The sequence below is a fragment of the Musa acuminata genome, chromosome BXJ2-4, assembly GCF_036884655.1.
Source record: "Musa acuminata AAA Group cultivar baxijiao chromosome BXJ2-4, Cavendish_Baxijiao_AAA, whole genome shotgun sequence".
In the NCBI taxonomy this organism is placed as follows: domain Eukaryota; kingdom Viridiplantae; phylum Streptophyta; class Magnoliopsida; order Zingiberales; family Musaceae; genus Musa; species Musa acuminata.
In genome coordinates this window covers 34205092-34224882 of record NC_088341.1, presented here as the reverse complement: position 1 = coordinate 34224882, position 19791 = coordinate 34205092, and the positions used below count along the sequence as shown (strand labels likewise).

General features: G+C 38.3%; 3 protein-coding genes across 5 annotated transcripts; 1 reads left to right on the top strand and 2 right to left on the bottom strand.

Annotated features, from left to right (window-relative positions):
- Positions 1–1723: 1723 nt before the first annotated feature.
- On the bottom strand, positions 1724–3914 carry LOC103975513 (PLASMODESMATA CALLOSE-BINDING PROTEIN 3). Its single transcript, XM_009390497.3, has 4 exons — positions 3759–3914; positions 2837–3076; positions 2703–2736; positions 1724–2263 (listed from the first exon to the last, which is right to left on the bottom strand). The coding sequence occupies exons 1-4, from the start codon at positions 3811–3813 to the stop codon at positions 2014–2016; spliced, it is 579 nt and encodes a 192-aa protein (XP_009388772.2). The 5' UTR covers positions 3814–3914; the 3' UTR covers positions 1724–2013.
- A 716-nt stretch (positions 3915–4630) lies between these two features.
- On the top strand, positions 4631–9785 carry LOC103975500 (F-box protein At5g39250). 3 transcript variants are annotated; one of them, XM_009390478.3, is made up of 3 exons: positions 4631–4789; positions 5868–5964; positions 8719–9785. In XM_009390478.3, exon 3 carries the CDS (start codon positions 8839–8841, stop codon positions 9595–9597), a length of 759 nt encoding a protein of 252 aa, XP_009388753.1. In that variant the 5' UTR covers positions 4631–4789; positions 5868–5964; positions 8719–8838; the 3' UTR covers positions 9598–9785. The 3 variants fall into 3 exon arrangements, with proteins under 3 accessions (XP_009388753.1, XP_009388761.1, XP_018684820.1); XM_018829275.2 differs by lacking the exon at positions 4631–4789 and adding an exon at positions 4855–4873; XM_009390486.3 differs by lacking the exon at positions 5868–5964 and having other exon boundaries at positions 4633–4789.
- Positions 9786–13060: 3275 nt separating this feature from the next.
- LOC135610460 (1-aminocyclopropane-1-carboxylate synthase 3-like) lies at positions 13061–14803 on the bottom strand. The gene is made up of 4 exons (XM_065104984.1): positions 14630–14803; positions 14413–14544; positions 14131–14291; positions 13061–14061 (listed from the first exon to the last, which is right to left on the bottom strand). Exons 1-4 carry the CDS (start codon positions 14780–14782, stop codon positions 13119–13121), a joined length of 1389 nt encoding a protein of 462 aa, XP_064961056.1. The 5' UTR covers positions 14783–14803; the 3' UTR covers positions 13061–13118.
- Positions 14804–19791: the final 4988 nt, after the last annotated feature.

Here is a 19791-nt window from a genome sequence, read left to right as displayed (position 1 = left end):
AACTCAAGAGGGAACTCATCAATGTACACCCGTGTATCATTTTGATGAATGCCATACATACGTCACTGCCAGTTTACTACTTGATCAAGTTTTTATCTATGACCATATGCATACTGAAAATTTTGAAGGTTTTCAGATGAGGAAAACATTGTAGAAATAATATGTAACGCAATTATTAAAGATTTCGGTCATAGAAATAATATTTTTTATATGCAAATTAATTTTTAGACATATTGTAGGATGTAATAGTACTAGAGGCTAATGACATATTATCCCTTATAATTAATTATCTTTCGGTATTTCGATCTTTATGCTTTCAATTTGAGATATTTATATTTATAAAAATAAAATATTTAATCTCGTTGTTCTAACAAAACTTTTTTCTCTCTCTTAATTTTTAATTATAAAAGGTTCAGATATACACAATAAGACGAACACTAGCGAGTTTTGATAGTGCAGGTGCTGTGGCATATCTTGTTTGGGCAACCTTCGTAGTTGTAGCATCATATGTAAACTCAAAAAAAAAAAAATCTAATTAGCTAAGGGTGGTTGACATTTGACAGCTGATACAATCGAGCGTTGCATGATCTTTGTAAAAAAAATATAATAGCAAATTATAGGAGTGTTATGATATATAAAATAAAACATAACATTGATGACATAAAATAAAGCATAACATTGCTCACATATAACTGATATAACTCATATTGGTAATTAGACTTAATATGATATTATTATATTTATTAATTTTATAAGTCTATTTTATAAAATTTATATGCATATATAATTTTTTTAAAAAAAACTTCATAATCCATAAATTTATTTTAAAATAACCCTTGATTTTATTTGTTTTAATTTTATATTCTTTTATGTCTTACCAAGATCAAATAAGAGAATATTAGATTTTGTGATCATGTTTAATTAGATAAGATCTATTATAAATCCACTTAAATACGGTTATCGACCAAAATAAAGAAAGTCCACTTATAATAGGATTTCTTAGGAGATAATTTTGATACGAAGAACTCTCCTAATTATTTATCTAGACCATTTGCTATTGCATATGAATAGACAAACTCTCCTAGGGACTCATCGAGTGATGTTATATTACATTAAGAGATTGTATATTTTCTCTACTCTCACTTTAGTTCTTATTAATCGTTTATAATGATTATATAAATGATAAAAAAAAATGAGTATAATTTTCTTTATAAATCAATATCGTCGTAACTTTTGGATTCAACAATAATACATTTACAGATTAGATGATAGAATGAGATACAATCCTAATCCTGATCTATCATTATTTGTTTTCAATTTTTGACATTAAATTTTTTATATAATAAAAATATAATTATATTTTTTATACTTACATCTAGTAAGCTTAATCTCACCTTTTAAATTAATGGTTATAGTTAGGTAAATGTACTATTACCAACTTAAATATTTTGAAACAATCTTAATCAAGTTATAAGGATTATATTTGAAAATGTTAGTGTTTGCATGTAAGTTTCCTTCTATCCTAAAATCCGCATGCTGAAATGTGTTTTCTTGGGTTTATGTTTGATATAAATTGAACTTTCAAGACAAATTCTCCAGGTAAGAAAGCTCCTGTGACCATTAAGAAAGTGCACAGAAGTCAGGAGGAACTCCATGCAGACACAACCCACATGAATCAAAAACAATTATACCAACCATTCAAATAAAACAAAGTGGTAGCACATTAACCTAAAAGAAGGATATGATAACCTCATCAAAGTATTTAATAAATCTCACTGTCTCCTTGCATTGCACAAGAGACAGAGAGAGGACAGAGAGAGAGACAAGGACAAGAGTCTATGAAGAAATACATAAAGAAAGCATGCACCCCCCAAAAGAAATAAAAAAAGGAACCAAACCCCCCTTTGCAGCCACTAAGCAGCAATAACTAGTGGGGGGAGTGTCTCTAGGTAAATGCACATGGACTACCACTTTCTCAAAAGATCTGATCCCTGACAGCTTAGATATGTGGACTCACATACTCAGCAGAATCAAGGAGGACAGCAGGAGAGCTGAGAGGAAAGAGGACAGTTCTGCCCTTATAAGCATCCCTCCATGGCTCCCATCCAAGCTGCTGGTTGTTCCTGATGGGCCCAGTCCTCCCAGCACACCTCCAGTGCTCCCTGTTGTGCCTGTGTTTGGAGTGAAGGTTGTAGGAGTTGTGGTGCTTGTGCTTGTTGGAGTGCTGCTTGTACTTGTTGGGGTGCTCGAAGTTCCTGCAGCACTGGTGCAGGGCAAAAGAGTGGAAGAGAAACAATGTCTTGATCACAACAACGTAAACAAGAAGGAAAAAACAATCTTTGTTGTATTGAGATGGCACTTCTTCTGTTCACTTGTCCCCCATATAACTCATGGATGATCAGGCATTAAAAGATGCAGGACCAGGAAGGTGAGCTACCTTCAAGGAGAAGAAGGTTGGCAAATCAAACGAAAGAAGAGTGTGATGAATTAGACTCTTTGTATGGGGGAGAGGATTCAGGAAGCTGAAAAGGACAAAGATCACACTATTCCCTTGGGATGGATGAAAGAAAAGCTGAGAATGGCAGGAAAGCAAAACCTTTTTGACTCCTCCAAAGGTTCATTCCATATCTTCATTCAAAGCAGGACTTAAAGATCCTTAAGAAAATAACAGCAATGTTTTGTACAAGCTCAAGGGGAAGTACCTGGGAGTTGCAGGATATGTGCAGCCATTCCCCCCTACAACATGGAAGAGAATGTGAGTTGCTCCTCTTAAATGGCCTCTTCGAGTGGCAAACGTAATGTAAACAGTGTGTGTTATAGAGGAGGCTTCGTTCACCTGGATCTGTGGAGGTAAGTGTTGCAGCGGCAGCGAAGTCACAGGATCCTTGGGCCTGACCCTTCCTCTGGTAATAGCTATTCACAGCATAAGAGCAATGAGCAAGCACCGTGTTGGGGTTGTAGCATGCCCCATTTTGTAGGACAGGAGAGCAGTCAGCCCCAGCTCCACAAGCATAGTCCAGTGACTTTTGCAGAGCAGATGTGCTCACATCAGACCGGCAAACACACCAAGCAGCATCTTCCACAAGAAATTAAAAAGAAGAAACAAGATTTCAGTTCATGTACAAGGTAGCAGATGATTAAAGGGGCCAACCATGACAAAAGAAAACCAAGCAAGCGCAACAAAGGAGAAAAGAAGAATAACAAGTCGAAATGTTCTCCAGTATTGGAGTCCTTAGTGTCTGTAAAAGCACCAAATTGTTGTTCTATGTACTAGTCTTATCATGTAATGAGAGAAGAAAGGAGTTGTTGAAGAAGTGACTTATCCCTCGAGGAAATTTGTCATAACTGTGTTCTTGAAGGAAGCATCAGAAGAAAATGGACATTTAATGGACATCATACTGTCATACATGTGAGATCATAAGCTAAGAAAACTGACAAAAAGAAAAAGAAACAAAGAATTTTTCTGTCATTCATTTGTGATTTTAAACTTGGAAAACTAATCAAAAGAAAAAAAAAACATCTGCAAGTAATGGGTAGACAACCTTAACCATTTAGTTGATGTAATGAAAAAAAGGGAAGAAAACCATCATTCTCTCATTCATGTGAGATCATAAACTTGGGAAACTAACGAAAAAAGAAAGAAAGAAAAACCCCATGCCAAAGCCATTTTTCTGCCATTCATATGTGATCCTAAACTTGGAAAACCAACCAAAACAAGGAGGAAAAAGAAAACAATGAGGCAGTATCCTACAGCATACCTGAACCACCAAACAATGCGAGAGCGAGTGTGAGGAGCAGGAAAGCAGCAGCCATGACTGTTGAGGTAGAAAGCAAAGGAACTGCATAAAAGCAATGAGTTTAAGAGCTCCTCAGAGTCCAGTGAGAACGAGTGTCAGACAGAAACACTTGATGATGGTGGCAAGGAAATATTTATCTCTTCCTTGTCAGCTGAGGTTTCATTTTATTATTATTATTACTATTTAGATATTGGTTGTGGTATGGGCTCATGAACACTCATAAACCCATGGTGGTGGGGTTTGGGTGGGGCTCTTCCTATGGTGTCTTACTTTCTAGATTCTTCTTTTATTGATGTATAATAAAAAATTCTAAAAATAAAATAAAATTGATTGAATTTTTAAAAATAAAAAATATTTCAGTAAATGATTTTTTCAAAATAAGAGACTTATCATTTTATATAATAATACACTACTCATATCTTAGTATTAGGTTGACATTAAATTAAATTATCATATTAATTCATATTAAGATTCAATCACATTTAAAATAATATAAAAACGAATTATTAATTTATGTTCTGTGGTAATAATAACAGTTAACATTTGATAGGGGTGTAAAGGTAATTACATATGTATGAGAGGGTAAATTATGCAAAAATGCCCCAAATAAAATCTTTTGATCGGATGATGGAAGGCCTAGGAATCGGACGGTTGTGATTGGTCAGACGACCCTTCCCTAGCCCTATCTTTGTGATTTCCGAGCCCAACCATTGTCGACCTGAAGTCCTACTAGCGTGCTCATTGGATATCTACAGAAGTCTCATGTGGGACCCATGACAACAGTATGGTTAGTAAATACATGGGTAGTAAATGGGATAACGATTAAATTTGGCAGGCTCCTCGCCAACGGCAGTGTCGCCTCCCCATTCCACGGTGGTCATCACGCTTCCCCGTTGCGACTGCGATCGCCGATTCCAGGTTCAATCGCCCTACGGAGGACGCGGATTATTCTCTTCGCTACCGATCGGTCGATGGACATCACGAGTTCCTGGGTACTCCCCTTTGGTCCATTCTTTTGTTCGAATTTGCGACATTTTTAGGGGTGATCTCCTTGCCGTTTTGGGAAATTGGGTTAGGTTAGTTCTCGAGTCGATTTCGATTTATTTCTCGAGTCTCTTTTGTTTGCGAGATTGCTAGGAGATTGTTCGTAGTTCTTTTAGGGGTGCTTATGTTGCGAAATTTCCTATCCATGGAAATCTTTGGATCGTTGTGGGTTTCTAGTATTATTAAGCAAAGAAAGTCTTTTCCACCCTAATTATTTGCGTTAAGGCATCATTTTATTTCTTATGACGTGCTGTTTAGTTCTTCTCGATCTCTGTTGCCTTTTGGTTGTTATTTCTATGCCCTAAAAATTGGAATTTGGCAATGCACAAGACTGTGGAAGTACATGCGATCAAGGTCGGGTGCTGATTTCATTTTGCATGAGGCTATTCCAATTTTATTTCTGGACTTGTGGCTTGGAGTCTGTTATTAGATTCTACAAATTGATCTTGATTCCTAAGTCACAAAAATAGAGTAAGGGTGATTTTTGGAGCCTAACTATCATGTGATCTGGAGACCAGATTTTTTAACTGTCTCTAGTCCAAAGGTGTGTTCTCCATGTTTCCTGTCTGATATTTGCTTTGCAGGATTGGTGCGCTAGAGTTGTTACCCGCATGCATGATCGTAAGATCATAAAATTAACCATGGGGACTTGCATATTAATCTTTTGGCTATACTGGTTATGCTTCTTGTCTGTTATAATTATAAATGATCATAAGTTCATAACATTAACCATGAGGATTTGACCTTTAATCTTTTGGCAGTACTGTGTATTCTGCATATCCACACTATTTATACTCTTGTGTTGTTCAAAAATTCATCTTCATATGAACTTGTGAACTACTGTCACTTGGGACTTTTTGACTATACGCCTGAAATGTAGACAGCATTCAACAATCTTTATTCCAGAGCAGTTGGTCACTGTGCCAAGTGACGAGTCTTATTGTCATTTCGCTGGTTTATTCTCATTCATTGATGCTGATAGATCACATGCAAATTCTCAAAAACCATTTTTATTTTTTCCTGCAGCCTTATTGATTACCTTCTGGGGCCCTTTTGTGGATAAATATTATCTCAACAAAGATAAAATTGTTCGGTAGGTTGTGGTGTTGTGCCACTAATGTTGGTAAGTCGCCTCCTTGCCGATATTAGAATACTAAGCTTTTGTCATCGATAGATATGAATAAATTGAAAAGTTTTTATATACAATTAGGTCAATGAAAGAAGTTTAATAAGGACAAATGATTCTGTGCATTACATCCCCCTTCTTTGATTTTGCTAATTACCCTAACCAAGTTTCACTGGTGTTTCGTCATATGAAAATTGGTATCAATACTGTTGTTTATTTTTCAGGTAGCCTAGATGAATGGTTTTACCCATGTACTATATGAATTTTGAAGTATCTCATGTGATACCCATCACGATGTACCAATACATTCACACAGTAGTTTGCTTCTAGAACGTAGCCACACATAGATACACCCTTTTTATTAATGCTTTTTTTGCTATTAATGTTATCTTTTATTGGTTTTAGGTAGTCTAAATTGGTTATAAAAGGGTACTTATTTATCCAATTTATTTTGTCTTATTGCTGTAAAGTAAATCATAGTAAACCATGCCTTTATTCTAGCTCCCTTTGTGGGCATAAATTTGTTGAAATATGCATCATTTATGAATAAATTAAATTTTTGAATGAAGCATAACCAAAGATTTCAAGCAGCAACCTATTGTTTAAACATGACAAAAGACACTATTACTCAAGCATGTGTCATGAATATCATATTTTGATAGCTAAGAAGAATGATTGTGAGGTAGAAATGTTTTGTGATATCTAATATTAAGTTGATGTTACATGCATCAGAAGATACTAAATAGTGATAGCAGTTATATGGTCGGCTACTACTTGATGTTTTCGACATAGTTTATGGAATAGTGGCCTTTTTCGGAACTAGATTGGACTGGATGATCCAATTGGAAAATTTCAAAATCAGATCCTTGGCAATTCAATCTAGCTATTGTATTGGACATGTCAATTGTCAAGACGTTGACTTATAGTATAATTGGCTTATGCACTTTATTAAGCTTAAATCGCTAGCCTAGGATATTTAAGCCCAAGTTAATAGTAGCACACTCATCAAACTCTTGTAAGTCAATCTTAGTCTTTGTTTACTTTCATTTCTACTGTGGGAATAAATTGAGGTGTTATAATCTCTCCCATTTAAGGAATTGACGTATTCGTCAAGGACCAATAGAGTCTCGGTATCAAACCTTAGCATGGTGAGGCATAGCTAAGTGGTAGCTCCAGGCTGTAACATGCCCTTTGGCTCCAACAATGAGTAGTTTTTTCTACTTGAGCCTTACCATGCCCCAATAATTGGTTGACTCTGATACCATTTGTCACGATTCAGCCAGATAGGATAATGATTAAGTTCAAATTAATAATAGTATACTCGTTAGACCCTTATAAGTTAATCTTAATCTTTGTCTACTTTCAATATGGACTAAATTAAAGTGTTACAATCCCTCCTACTTAAAAGCTTGATGTTTTTGTCAAGTCTCAACATTGCTTAGAATCAAACTATTCAAACCCCAACATGTTGCTGGTGAGTTATAGCCCGGTAGCGACTCCACGTTGTGATATGTCCTCTAGCCCCATATTCGCAGATAGTCTTTCTTACTCAAGCCTCTCATGATGCTCCAATACTAGGTCACTTTTGATAACGACCCAATTTGATGGGATAACTAGCCTATTAACTTCATTGGGCCTAAACCACTAGCCCAAAATGCTTAAGCCCACCCATCAGACCATTATAAGTCAACTTAGTTTTTGTCCACTTCCGGGTGTCGCATCAATAACAACAACAAAGTCATAAAGTGGCAAGTATTTGGGAAATGAGGGTGTTACATCAATGATCTGAATTCAATTGAATCCAACTAGTCAATTTCTGTGAACTGGATGAACATACAACAGTAAGCTATGAGATCCCAACTATTTGGGTCAGATAGATGAATCTTTTCCTACCATTGAGTTACTGAGTTTAACTTGGAAAAGCATATCATTCCAATTATTTTGGTTCAGTTTTCAAATGCTTTGGAAACGACTAAGCTTGCTCTTCATCTTATTTCTAATTGTCATTGTTGGGTTTATTTGTAGACTTTAGACAGTCAAAAAATGATAAAAGGAAAAAAAAAGAAATCTTAAAGGGTCTCGAGAATCAGAGTAAAGTTCAAAGTTGCTAGCTTGCATCTTGTTAATGTTAAATATTTCTTTCTATTAGTTTCTGTTATTTTTATCATTTCTGTAGTATATATTTACTAAATTTAGAATATGTGGTCTAATTGATTGACCTATGGGCTGAGCAATGGCACACTGACCCAACACTCGGTTCATTTGGTATCCATTCTGGTTCTGATAAATATCGTTCATGACATCATGGTGTTGGGAAAACAGTGAATGAATGCATGAGAGGTGTTATCTTTAAAAGGAATGAAATGAAATACAATACAACTCAGAATTTTTTTCTTAACTTTCAGTCCTTCCCTCCTACACTTTTGTTATTACAATTATACTAAGACTGACAGTCATGAGCCCCTTAACTCACTCAAGAACCATATGATTCTGGAACTTAATTAAAAAACTAGTGCCAACACTGTCTGGATACCTTGCACATTATAACTCCTATCTTTAATTAACCTTGTTGTCAAGGTTAGCAAACTTTTGCACAAGATTGTAACAGTTATCCCAGGTAGTTCTGAATTTCTATAATCTATACCTGGCCATTTTACCAGCTTCATTAACCTTCAAAGTGTTGTTGATCTAGGGAGCTCACTTGTGGCAGGCTTTTTGGTAACATGATCTGTTTTTTCTTCTACTATGCAGGTAAACATCTGGTATTGATACACCATATTCATGCTCAGCATCATAAAAGTAACAAACCTTGGATTTTGATTTGGACCTTCCAGTTTCTTTACTATTTTTTGCTGTTGAGCACCATCTACAATGACCAAAGATCTGATATCTGGTGAGGTTTTGAAGGCTGTCTTCCCTTTACTTGATGGTGAAGATCTAGTTTCCTGCATGCTGGTATGCCATCAATGGAGAGATATTGCCAGGGATGATTACTTTTGGAAGTGCGTCTGCTCCAAGAGATGGCCTTCCATTTGCAAAAGACCTCCTCCATCCTTGAGCTACCACAACCTCTTTGTGACCTTCTCCAGATCCCAGCCACCTCAGCCGCTTCCCCCGTCAAGGCTTTCCTTTGATGATTTGGAATTCTACATCGACCTTTGGTCGGAACAGAGACTGGTATTTTCTGAAGCTGTCTCCGGCACTGCACTCCTGAGAGGGATAAAGAACCCACCTCCAGGAATACCTGATGCGCTCAAGGTTCATCTGGACAGTGATGATTACAAGATGACAATGCAAGTCGAGCCAAGATTCTCCCTTTCGTTGGGACGGATGATCACCGTGTCCATCCTCGTGAGTCGCAAGGATACACATCAAATAGCACGAATCGTGAACCAGTCCCATTTTGGGTACGTAGATGGCAACGCATTCCGCGCACTGGCTTATGACTACCTAAACTTTGCACCAGGACATCCGTTTGTATCTGGAATCAGGGCTTGGGTCTCCCTGTTGTTTATGGCGAACAATGCCCTCAGAATCACTGATGTCTTTGGCATTGAGATCGACTTCTGCGATGCTGCAAGCTCTGAGAATGAAGTCTTGTGGCTCTTGGACATGCTTGACTGGAAATAAATCTGAGCTACACACATTGTTGCATGTAAATGAGTACAAGCATCGAGGTGAGTTGTGGAAATGTCAGTGGGCGACAATACTCAATATTTGTGATTGTAGAAGACTGTAATTAAAGCCTAGTTGTTGTCTTATCATTGATAGTGTTCTATCATCTTCATGAAGTGGTGATGCATAACAAAATTGCAGCATTGCTGATGGAGTCATAATCTTCTAAGATGTAATAATTAAGTCCTAAACATGTACTAGTCATTCTATGTTATCGATCATAGCATCGTATGGTCTGCACACAAGAAAATTTCTGTGACCAAAGTGTTTTGACGATCCCAGGAGTCAACCTTCATTAATGCTGCAGACCAAGTGCAGCATTATGGTCGTAGGAGCTACTCATCTTTTAGTTCTTGTGACATTTGAATGGCAACACTATCATTTCACAGGCTGTTCTTGGAGGGTTTGGATTGCTGTGATACAGTTTTGTGACATCTCTTTTTGTTGGAGTAGATATGATATGATATGTGATTAATGAGTTTTTTATATTTTTAAATAAAAAGTAGATTAATGGAAACACAAGTTACTTCAGAGAAAAATTCAACTATAAATAGATTTTAATTAAAAAAAAAACATATAAATGTATATACGATGAGGGATAACATATAAATGTAAAAACTGATTTCTTCATCACTCAAGGGATAACATATTAAAGCTAAATTATCTATAATAATTTTTAGATTTTATATATAATTAGCAATAGTATTTTTCTCTTGTATTATTTTTATCAGAGTAAATAAAAGATAATATATGAGTGCGAGAGCGATTAGTGAGGATAGTTTATAATTTTGATCATGCTTCTTATAATACTCCATGAAGAGATTAGTGGTACTATAAAGCTAATGATTGAGGCTTAAATTACTTATGTAATAAAATGGTCATGTCATAACCATAACTTGTGATCATAATTTGTTAGTGGGATAGGTTCTCCTAGTATTTGGATCTTTTCTGATGAACAACTAAGAAAGTCATTGATGCAACAAAATAGATCATATTCAAAGAGGAGATTGATAAATTGTGCTAGCTAAAATACATAGTTACCATCTTTGAATAGTTTGAAAGGGATTAGAGTTACTGCATTGATGGATATAACTCTTATAGGTTGAGATGAACTATTATTTCCTTAGGAAACAATAATTAGACTATCAGATGTAGATGAAGAAGATATGCTGAAAAGATATTGTGATCCACCGAGAAAAATCCAGAACCAATTAATGATCTAATGGATGGTAGAATATAGAGATCTAATCTCTAATTAAGTCAACAACGAATTTTATGGTTGATGGGAAGGTCAACAACCGATTATGGCATTGATTGATGATAAGTCGTGAACACTGGTAGGTCACGGGGATCAACGATCAAGGACACCGGTAAGTCACAGGTAAGGCTTTGACTTTGGGAGATCTCAGATCTGTAGATCTGGATTCTGCATCGAAGGAGGTGTCTGAAAACACCTGCGATGTCGATGACAATATTTATGGCCGATAAAAAGGTTGACAACCAGGTGTGGCATTGAACGATAGTACTAGTGAGGGTGATGGCGACGTTTGTGATCGCAAGAGAAGTTGATGGAGTGAAAGAGATGGCTTTTTGTGGCAGCAATAGTAAGCGATAACATCGGGGAGTTGCGATGAACAGAGTAGTGGGAGTCACGATGGATATCCGAAGAAAACCTTAGTGACAAGGATGAAGCCATCGGCGACAAAGAGCTTGTCGACGGCAAGGAAGATGAGGGAGTAGGTGCCCTCGAGAAACTAGGTACAGATCACCAAGGGTTTATTATTGTAATGATAGCAGTGGAATAAATTCTAATGGGAAGGGATAAGGGGACGAAGGAAAAAAGTATTTTTTTTTTTTTAAGCAAAGAGGACTCTGGTACTATGAAGAATTAAAAAATTTATTGAGAAGATGAGTGATTTTATTCATTGAGGTAAAATATATTTATACAAATTTTGAAGGAGAGATTTTTTTCATTCATGCATTCAAATTACACAATCCTTATACCCTCAAATATGCGATTGATGCTTAAATCATAAATTAATTAAGAATGTAATGAATAAAAAACTATCATTTGGTATCTACCTATATCATGATCTTTTATTATATTTATATATATAATTGATATAGGATATTATGGTACCACCTAATTGGCAATCACTTCAAATCACACGTGATGCCACTCAAGTCAAAGTAGCGCAAATATTTCGAAGCGGTACAAAACAACATAGATCGATTCAGAAATGGCTGCGACACAGCTCGGCTTAGAAGCGATACTGCTCGGCTCCGAAGCGGCATACAGCATGTCCATGCCATTCGAACGAAGTGATAATTGTTAGTAAGGATAGAACCCCGCAAGATATGGCATATATCTTAAAGCAGTATGATATGACACAAATCGATTCAGGAACGACTGTGACACAGCTCGGCTTAGAAGTGATATTGCTCGGCTCCGAAGCGACATACAGCATGTCCACGCCATTCGAACGAAGCGATAATTATTAGTAAGGAGAGAACTCCGCAAGACATGGGGTCAGGAGGATGGCTCCAGAATAGACAAAACTACCTGATGAAAATATCGATAGACACTAGCAAGTACAAGGGCAGCCGACTCCCTACGAAAGATATAAAAACCATCCTTAGGTAGATATTGGGGGATAGAATTGACTATTTACAAAACTGACTTAAACTTCAAAGGGGTCAAGCATGAACTCCCCTCTCCGACGTTGACCTGTTATGTAGGGACTCAGGACTTAGAACTCCTAGTGGATCTAACAGAAAGCACCCTAGGAGATGACGACTACAATCCTCCGTCCCTTTTTCGTAAAATATTTCTTTTGAGTAATCATACAAACTAAGTTATATCTCTTGCTGAATCACGACATAAAGAATCATAACAAAAATGAAAGTGACGGATATATATATATATATATATATATATATATATATATATATATATATATATATATATATATATATATATATATATATATATATATATATCGCCAGCTGCCACTGTCTTAGTGCGCTTCATGGAAAGGGACTCATTATTGTCGCAGCAAATTGTTCGGTTCAATTTGGTTTATGTGCAGTAAAATTAGGATATATGCATTATAAAAGAATGAAGAAAAGATTTTAAAAAAAATGTGTCATAATTCGGTCGCTATCTTTGATTTCTTGAGGAGTAACAGAAAAAGAAAGTCTAATAAATTAATGTCATTAATTTATTGTCACTCACATCGTGTCATAGGGTTTGACTTTGGACAAAGAGCTCATAGCCCAACACCCATTCACGTTGAATGCGAAGGAGACGAGTCAACTTCAACGATGTGAAGTCAAAAACAACATGAAACGTTGTGCACTTTGGCTTACTGTGCTCGAAAGAAGAAGAAGAAGAACTAATAGTCTATTCGTTGTCTCTGATCAGAAGAAACAAACAAAAATAAGAGATTGGATGTGGAGAACTGTAATTCACACTGTTACCATCCCCTCTCCGACCTGTTGTCCGAGGATGACAAGGTGAGCATCCACTTGCCCAGGATTGGCTTCTTCCTTTGGTGGCTGCCGTCGTCGTGGGCTCGGCCGGAGGCCACGAAGTCCTGCAGCCGCCGCATGGCGACGTCGAGTGTCTCGGCCGACATGTTGGCGAAGCAGACGCGGAACCACCCGGGCTCGTCGCAGTGGCAGGAGGAGCCCGGCGAGATGTTGAGCCCCACTTCGTACACTATCTTCCTCCACAGCTCCATCTCCCCCTCCAATGTGTTGGAACGCAGCAAGTGCCTCATGTCCACCCAGCAGAACAGACCCGCATTGCTCTTTAAGCAGCTGATGCCACTCCGCCCAAGGCCTTGGACGAGCCGGTCGTGCCGCTGCTTGATCCTCTTCTGGTTCTCCCCGGTGTAATTGCCTCTGAACTCCTCGTCGGAGAGCAGAGCCGAGAGGAGGTACTGGGTTTGGGAAGAGACGAGGCCGAAGCTCGACATCTTGGTAGCTGCGGCCACCACGGCCTCGTTGTTGGAGTAGATTGCACCCACCCGGAAGCCAGGGAGGCCGAGATCCTTGGAGAGGCTGTATACAACGTGAACGCGATCCGTTACGTGTGCTCTGCCCTCGATAGCCTCCGTGACGCTGACGAACCCGGGCGAGTCGAAGGTCGTTCCGGAGTAGATCTCGTCGCTGATGAGATGGACGTCCTTGGCGACGACGAAGTCGACGAGGGCGTCGATCTCGTTCCGACTCATCGTCGTGCCCAATGGATTGGAAGGATTGGTGATCAGAACTCCTTTTACTATCAGATTACGCTTTCGCGCTCCTTGATAGGCTTTTTCGAGGGCGGCTCTGGTGATTCGGAACCCATTGGAGCTGGAACAGTGTACAGGAACGATCTCCGCGCCGGTACGCCATTTCAGATCCCTGTCAAACCTGTGTTTAGCGGATGTTAGTCGCGGAGTTACTGAGGTTTATGAACAGTGGGAGAGATGATGTGTTTACCCTGGATAGTATGGAGTAGGAATAAGAAAGGCCTCGCCGGGTTCGGCGAGACAGAACATGAGAATCTCGTTAGCAGAGGTGGCTCCGGCGGTCAGGACGAGCTTTCGCGGATCGATCTCGATCTTGTTGCCTCTTAAATCGCCCATGAGATCCGCCAGTGCCTGCAGACGTACGTTGTGCAGAACGTGAAGACGGGATCTCAAAGAAGCGCACGCATCGCATTACCATGCGGCAAAAGAGAAGCGCGACATCCCTCTCTATCTGTTCGAACCCAGCACTTACTCTCTTGAACTCAGGTAAGCCATGGTAATCCTGGAAGAGAGCCAGCTCTCGGAACACGACGCGGCCGTCTCTTCTTAGCCCCGCCGCGTCGGGGTGTCGCTGCAGCCACGACTCGATGAGATCGAAAGAGAGCTGCACGATCGACAGGGTAAGAGTAAGCGAGAGAGAGAGAGAGAGAGAGCCGGCAAAAGATGATGGCGATCCACGGAATGCGAACCTGGTTCTCCGCCAGGCCCATCTGAATGATCCCGGTGGGGTTGGTCTTCGGATCATACGGGTCGTTCTCATACTCCTGCAACCCCAGGAAGTACGAGGAGTCCTGCCCATGAGTGTTGCACGCAGCCTTCATGGAGAGTAGCATCTGGGCCATTGTGGCTCTGCAGGGAACGAGCGTCGGAGAGACAAGACGGGAGTTACGCTTGCAGGGGTTGGACATGTTTCGATTATATAGAGAACGCAAAGTTAAATGCGGCTATTAACCTCCAAACAATATATATATATATATATATATATATATATATATATCACTGTTACAAAAATGCGAAAGACTATTAAATCGATCTTCCATCTGTATCTAAAAATGACCTAATCCTTAAAGAATATTAAGAAATAATCATATGAGCAAACTATAAGTGACTCGAATATTAATAAAAACTTATCACAGGTAAATATTTTATTTAAAACATATGAGTTATTTATATATTCAATATATGCTTTTGAAATGTGCATGGGTATCGAATACTTTATTCATACTTAATCAATTTACACAAAAAAACTTTATCTTCGCATGTATTTTAAATCATATAAATAATGCTTAGGATACTTTTCCGAAAAACATACATTTAATTATATTTTATTTTTTTCATAAATAAACATAAATATAGTGGATTCATAAACATACGTACATGTCAGAATAGAAATCACAGTAGTATTGATAGTTATAATCACAATATATTTCTATTATAAAACTTTAAATCATGTTTTATAAGTATTATATATTCATATGTCAAGGACAAAAAAAATTAATCTCTGAATATACAATCACTATATAATCCTCATTGATAGGATTCAGATCATAATTATATTAACCACATACAACTATCATATCATGGAATATAATATCAATTATTTTCTAGAAAATAGTTTCAAAAAAATTTTCATGTTATTTAATATGATGAAACCGTATATCATTTAAATTAGATACTAATTATATATTTTTTATCTTTTTCAAATACAACAACCATTTTTAAAAATCGATAAACATTTATTTTGATAAAAATATTTTCATGGTTACCAACATATATAATACTTTACAATAATTTTAAATAAAAAATACTTATAAAATAATAAATAATGATTAAAATAAAATGGTTTTTGAAATTACCAACATATAATTTTTTTTGTAATACTTTTAAATAATAAAATAACTTGTAAATCACATAAATCATGTATCTATAAATTCAAACACATGCATTTTTTTTGTATGAAAACAGACTCAACAAAGTCATCTAATTCTTACTCGAATTGTATATCCTCGATATAATTATTCAGATGCTTCCTTTTATTTTCTTATTTTTCCAACATGACAATTTTTCTTCTTTTATTTCTTCATAATATAAATATCAAATTATTTAAGAACATCATAATTAGTCAATCTATAATCTTATATACCGATCTAATTAACAGGAATACAAGAGAACTCAAAATAATACATAATATATTTTTTCTTGATCCGATTCAATGTAATATCAAACCGAATCCCTGATAAACAAGGGCACGCCTCTCTCTCTCTCTCTCTCTCTCTCTCTCTCTCTCTCTCTCTTCTCACTTTGTTTTTTTTTTTTTTTTTGCATTTTGATCCCTTATAATTTTTATATTTACAATTAGGTCCTGAGATGGAAAGCAAAGAACAAAATATTGCATTGTTGATTGACGATGCATTGCTTGAGACATCTCGATCGGAGCTGTTGGGTCGTAGGACAATTAAAGAAGACCTGTCTTCGCATTGCCTAAATCTGCATTCACTCAACTCAGTTCTTGGTCGACAACAAAGTGATCATCAACGCACCGCAGTGACCTGCAGACGTTGATGTTTATTACTGGCTTCACTAAAGGCCATAAAATCTACAGGTCCTGCTTATGTTTTCTTCAAGCAAAACTCGTCTTCCTCTTCCCAACACAACTCCTGTTCAAAACCAAACAATCTCCCTTCTTATCTTCTCCTCCTCCTTTTGTCTCCGCATGCAGTACTGAAGTCAAGAACACAAACGCCGTTTGTCTTGTCTCAGCAGCTACACTTCAGATTCTGATGGCTCCTCTCTCCTGTCATATCACATGGTATATCTGTACTACTTGGAACTATTGATTCATCTATGTTAGCCCCACACATCTTCTTTATCAAACCAAATAAATTGAAGCGATCATCCTAATCTACTATGTTGCATGGCAATTAAATTACGTGGTTCTTTATGACTCGTCCACTAAATGGTACGTGCATGCAGCTCACGCGGTGCAAACTACCATGATCATGGCAGTGAAGGAAAGAGAGAGAGAGAGAGAGAGAAACGAACCCTACGTATATAAACAGTAGTGAGCTGCATTCGGCGATTGATGTTCTCCAAACGAAAAGTTAGGTCGGAGGACATGGTGATTCCTATGACACAAAGGAATACGATCCTCGTGGTGTAATGTGCATCTACCCTCGGGAGTCATCCATAGGTTGATGGTGGTCACGTCAACGTAGAAGAAGGGTGGGTGTCACATCACACCTCGTTGATGTGAGGCATGGAATAATACCCTCCTCAGATGATACCCAATTTTAAGCCGAGATATGGGCCTCATTTTTATCATTTGGTCATCATCATGAATGCATGCCATTTATTCATGCTCATGCTTAAGCTAATTGTTTACGAAAGCTGAAGCCAAAGAACTAAATTAACATAAATAAATAAAACATTATTCTTCTAATATTTTTTTTTCTGGCCATGGGGTCCCTCTAGTTCTGGATGGGTCGCGTGGGGGTTTATGCAGTGGAATGGGGGTGTGCAGCTTCCTCTAGTTCGGTCTCATGGCCGAGTCAATTGAGAGGCTCAGAAACCCTAGCCATTTACTTCGACCAGTGTTTGGCTTCGGTTTCAAGTCCCTTTCTCCATCACCTCATGCCTTTGATCACTGCATCTAATGCAGTTTACAACATGTCTGCACTCCTTCGCCCTAAGTGATGTTGCATCATCCATTTTGGTTTTCACTCGATTGTTCCGTACATATAAACACTATGCATTCAACGACAATTAATTTTCGTCTCTTTGTGCATTAATATATCAGTGTCTGTCTCAAACTACATTGTCTTGTGACTATTATATTATACAATGCGGTCGAATATGTTACGAATTATATCATATTTGTCATTTCTGCCAACCACCTTTTATTCTTGCCATTGCCATCATCGTCAAACCGTCAATTATAATATGTGCCTTACCGGTCATTGTTCTCTCTTACCTCTCCCCTCTTCCTCTCCCTCTCCCTCCGAGGGGTAGAGAAATGAACTGTCATATAATAGGCCAAAACGAACAAGACTTTGCCCTCCAAGTCTTGCAACATCTGTACATGGCATGTAGTTAACAGGCCGGGCATGGATGACAGCAGTTTTCGCATCAAATTCGACCCGTAGTAATGGAAAGCCTCGTCTTTAGACGACACCATGCCAAACCGTGTCACATGGAGTTGCAGAGGAGCTTGCAAGAGCAGGGACCCATCTTATCCTTCCATCTCCGAGCTCCCTCCCATAGCCTGCTCGGGGACCAGTGATGCATGTACGCCCCGGTGACAACTAACATGACGCCGCACCTTCTTCAACCCTCCTCCTTCTCCTCGTCCCCCTCTTCCTCCTTCCATGGCCGAACTCGAGCGGGACACCGCGGCGTCAACGACGACGACAACGCCCACCAAACTCGACACCTGCGGTCACTGCGACTCCCACGCGATCCGGGGAATCCATGGGAGGAGCAGAGGGCAGGTGGTCCTTCGTAGGGGCAGCAACTGTGACCTGGATGTGTACTTGGGAAGGTGGTGTGTGACATGGTGAGCATATGATGTTGTCGCCGGTCTGGCCTCGAAAGACGCTTGTGTTGATGAACAGGTGCAGCGTCGTGCTCCTCGGGTCGACGGCCGGGGGTAGAACAGACATGACTGCAAGGACTACAGCGGAGGTCGGCCGTCGATAGCTAGGCTTCATTCATTCATGGTGGGACTCTCGTCGGCTCACACGTCGCGAGGGGTACCGACGAGATGAGGTGCTCATCCCAACCCTCTGTTTTCGACTGTATTCAGATGTTACTACAATGAAGATGTCGGTCTTGGATCAAATCCATCACATCACACGAAACATCAAGTGATATTGCAGCCGCAAGTGTCACGTCAGAAACTATTTGAGAAGCTGTGTGATTGAGTACGGGTTGACTGACTTTATATGAGAATGGTCTCGTTTGTTCTTATCCCAAGGAAAAAACTATAGTTGGTTTTCTGCCTAAATCTCATTGGGTTGCACCGGTTCAACTGGTCCGATATTACAATGTTCATTACTACTAAAGCAAGATAGTGAGTGTTAATCAGCACAAATTCACACCAATCTCATATAAGATGATTTATTTGAGAGTTTTTGAATGGTTTTAGATAGAAAATTAGGACGGATTTGACATGTCTCAAGATAAAATAAAGGATAATGAAACATCATTTTTCTCATTTATTATTAAATTTAGATCTATGTAGTTTATAGAGTTTGATAATGTGCGTAGAAAGAGATTTGACAATGTGTAGAATCCTCCAATCCTAGCATCAAACAAAGCAAAATATAATTAATAGACCTTGATGCAAGGGCATTCACTTTGCACAGGTCAAAATTGACCTGCACTAGTTTGACAGAGTCAATGCACATTCTAAGAGAGAACTTCTCATGGCCATACAATTGAAGCCAAATAAAGTCAACTAAAACGCTAATAATAGGCTAAGATCTATGGATCTAAATCCAAGACCTAACATATCACAAGCAGGAACACAACTTGCTCTGCTCTCAAACCACAAAAATGATTCAGGTATTTGAATTCCTTCACCATAAACTAGAATGGCTCCTCAAACCAAGCTGATCAGTGTTGCTGCAGCACTGTAAGCAACACAATAAATGGGATTCTGGGACCTCATGTGCAATTACACTTCTTAAAAACCAAGCTCTGTTTTTTCATGAATTGAGTTTTACTCTGACATTGCATCTTAACTGAGTGTATTTATTCAATTAATCCTTTATTTTTCTTGTTCCATAATATGCCAAAATAGCTTCTTCCTAGTTATTTAGAGAGGCCTTTTTATGTGACTTATCCTTTATTT

Coding starts and splice junctions, on each gene's coding strand:
- LOC135610460 (XM_065104984.1), bottom strand. CDS start 14,782: ATGGCCCAGATGCTACTCTCCATGAAGGCTGCGTGCAACACTCATGGG. Junction 14,545..14,629: donor TGGGCCTGGCGGAGAACCAG/GTTCGCATTCCG, acceptor TCGATCGTGCAG/CTCTCTTTCGATCTCATCGA. Junction 14,292..14,412: donor GCTTACCTGAGTTCAAGAGA/GTAAGTGCTGGG, acceptor GTACGTCTGCAG/GCACTGGCGGATCTCATGGG.
- LOC103975500 (XM_009390478.3), top strand. CDS start 8,839: ATGACCAAAGATCTGATATCTGGTGAGGTTTTGAAGGCTGTCTTCCCT.
- LOC103975513 (XM_009390497.3), bottom strand. CDS start 3,813: ATGGCTGCTGCTTTCCTGCTCCTCACACTCGCTCTCGCATTGTTTGGT. Junction 2,737..2,836: donor ACTTACCTCCACAGATCCAG/GTGAACGAAGCC, acceptor TCCATGTTGTAG/GGGGGAATGGCTGCACATAT. Junction 2,264..2,702: donor ACATATCCTGCAACTCCCAG/GTACTTCCCCTT, acceptor GCCCTGCACCAG/TGCTGCAGGAACTTCGAGCA.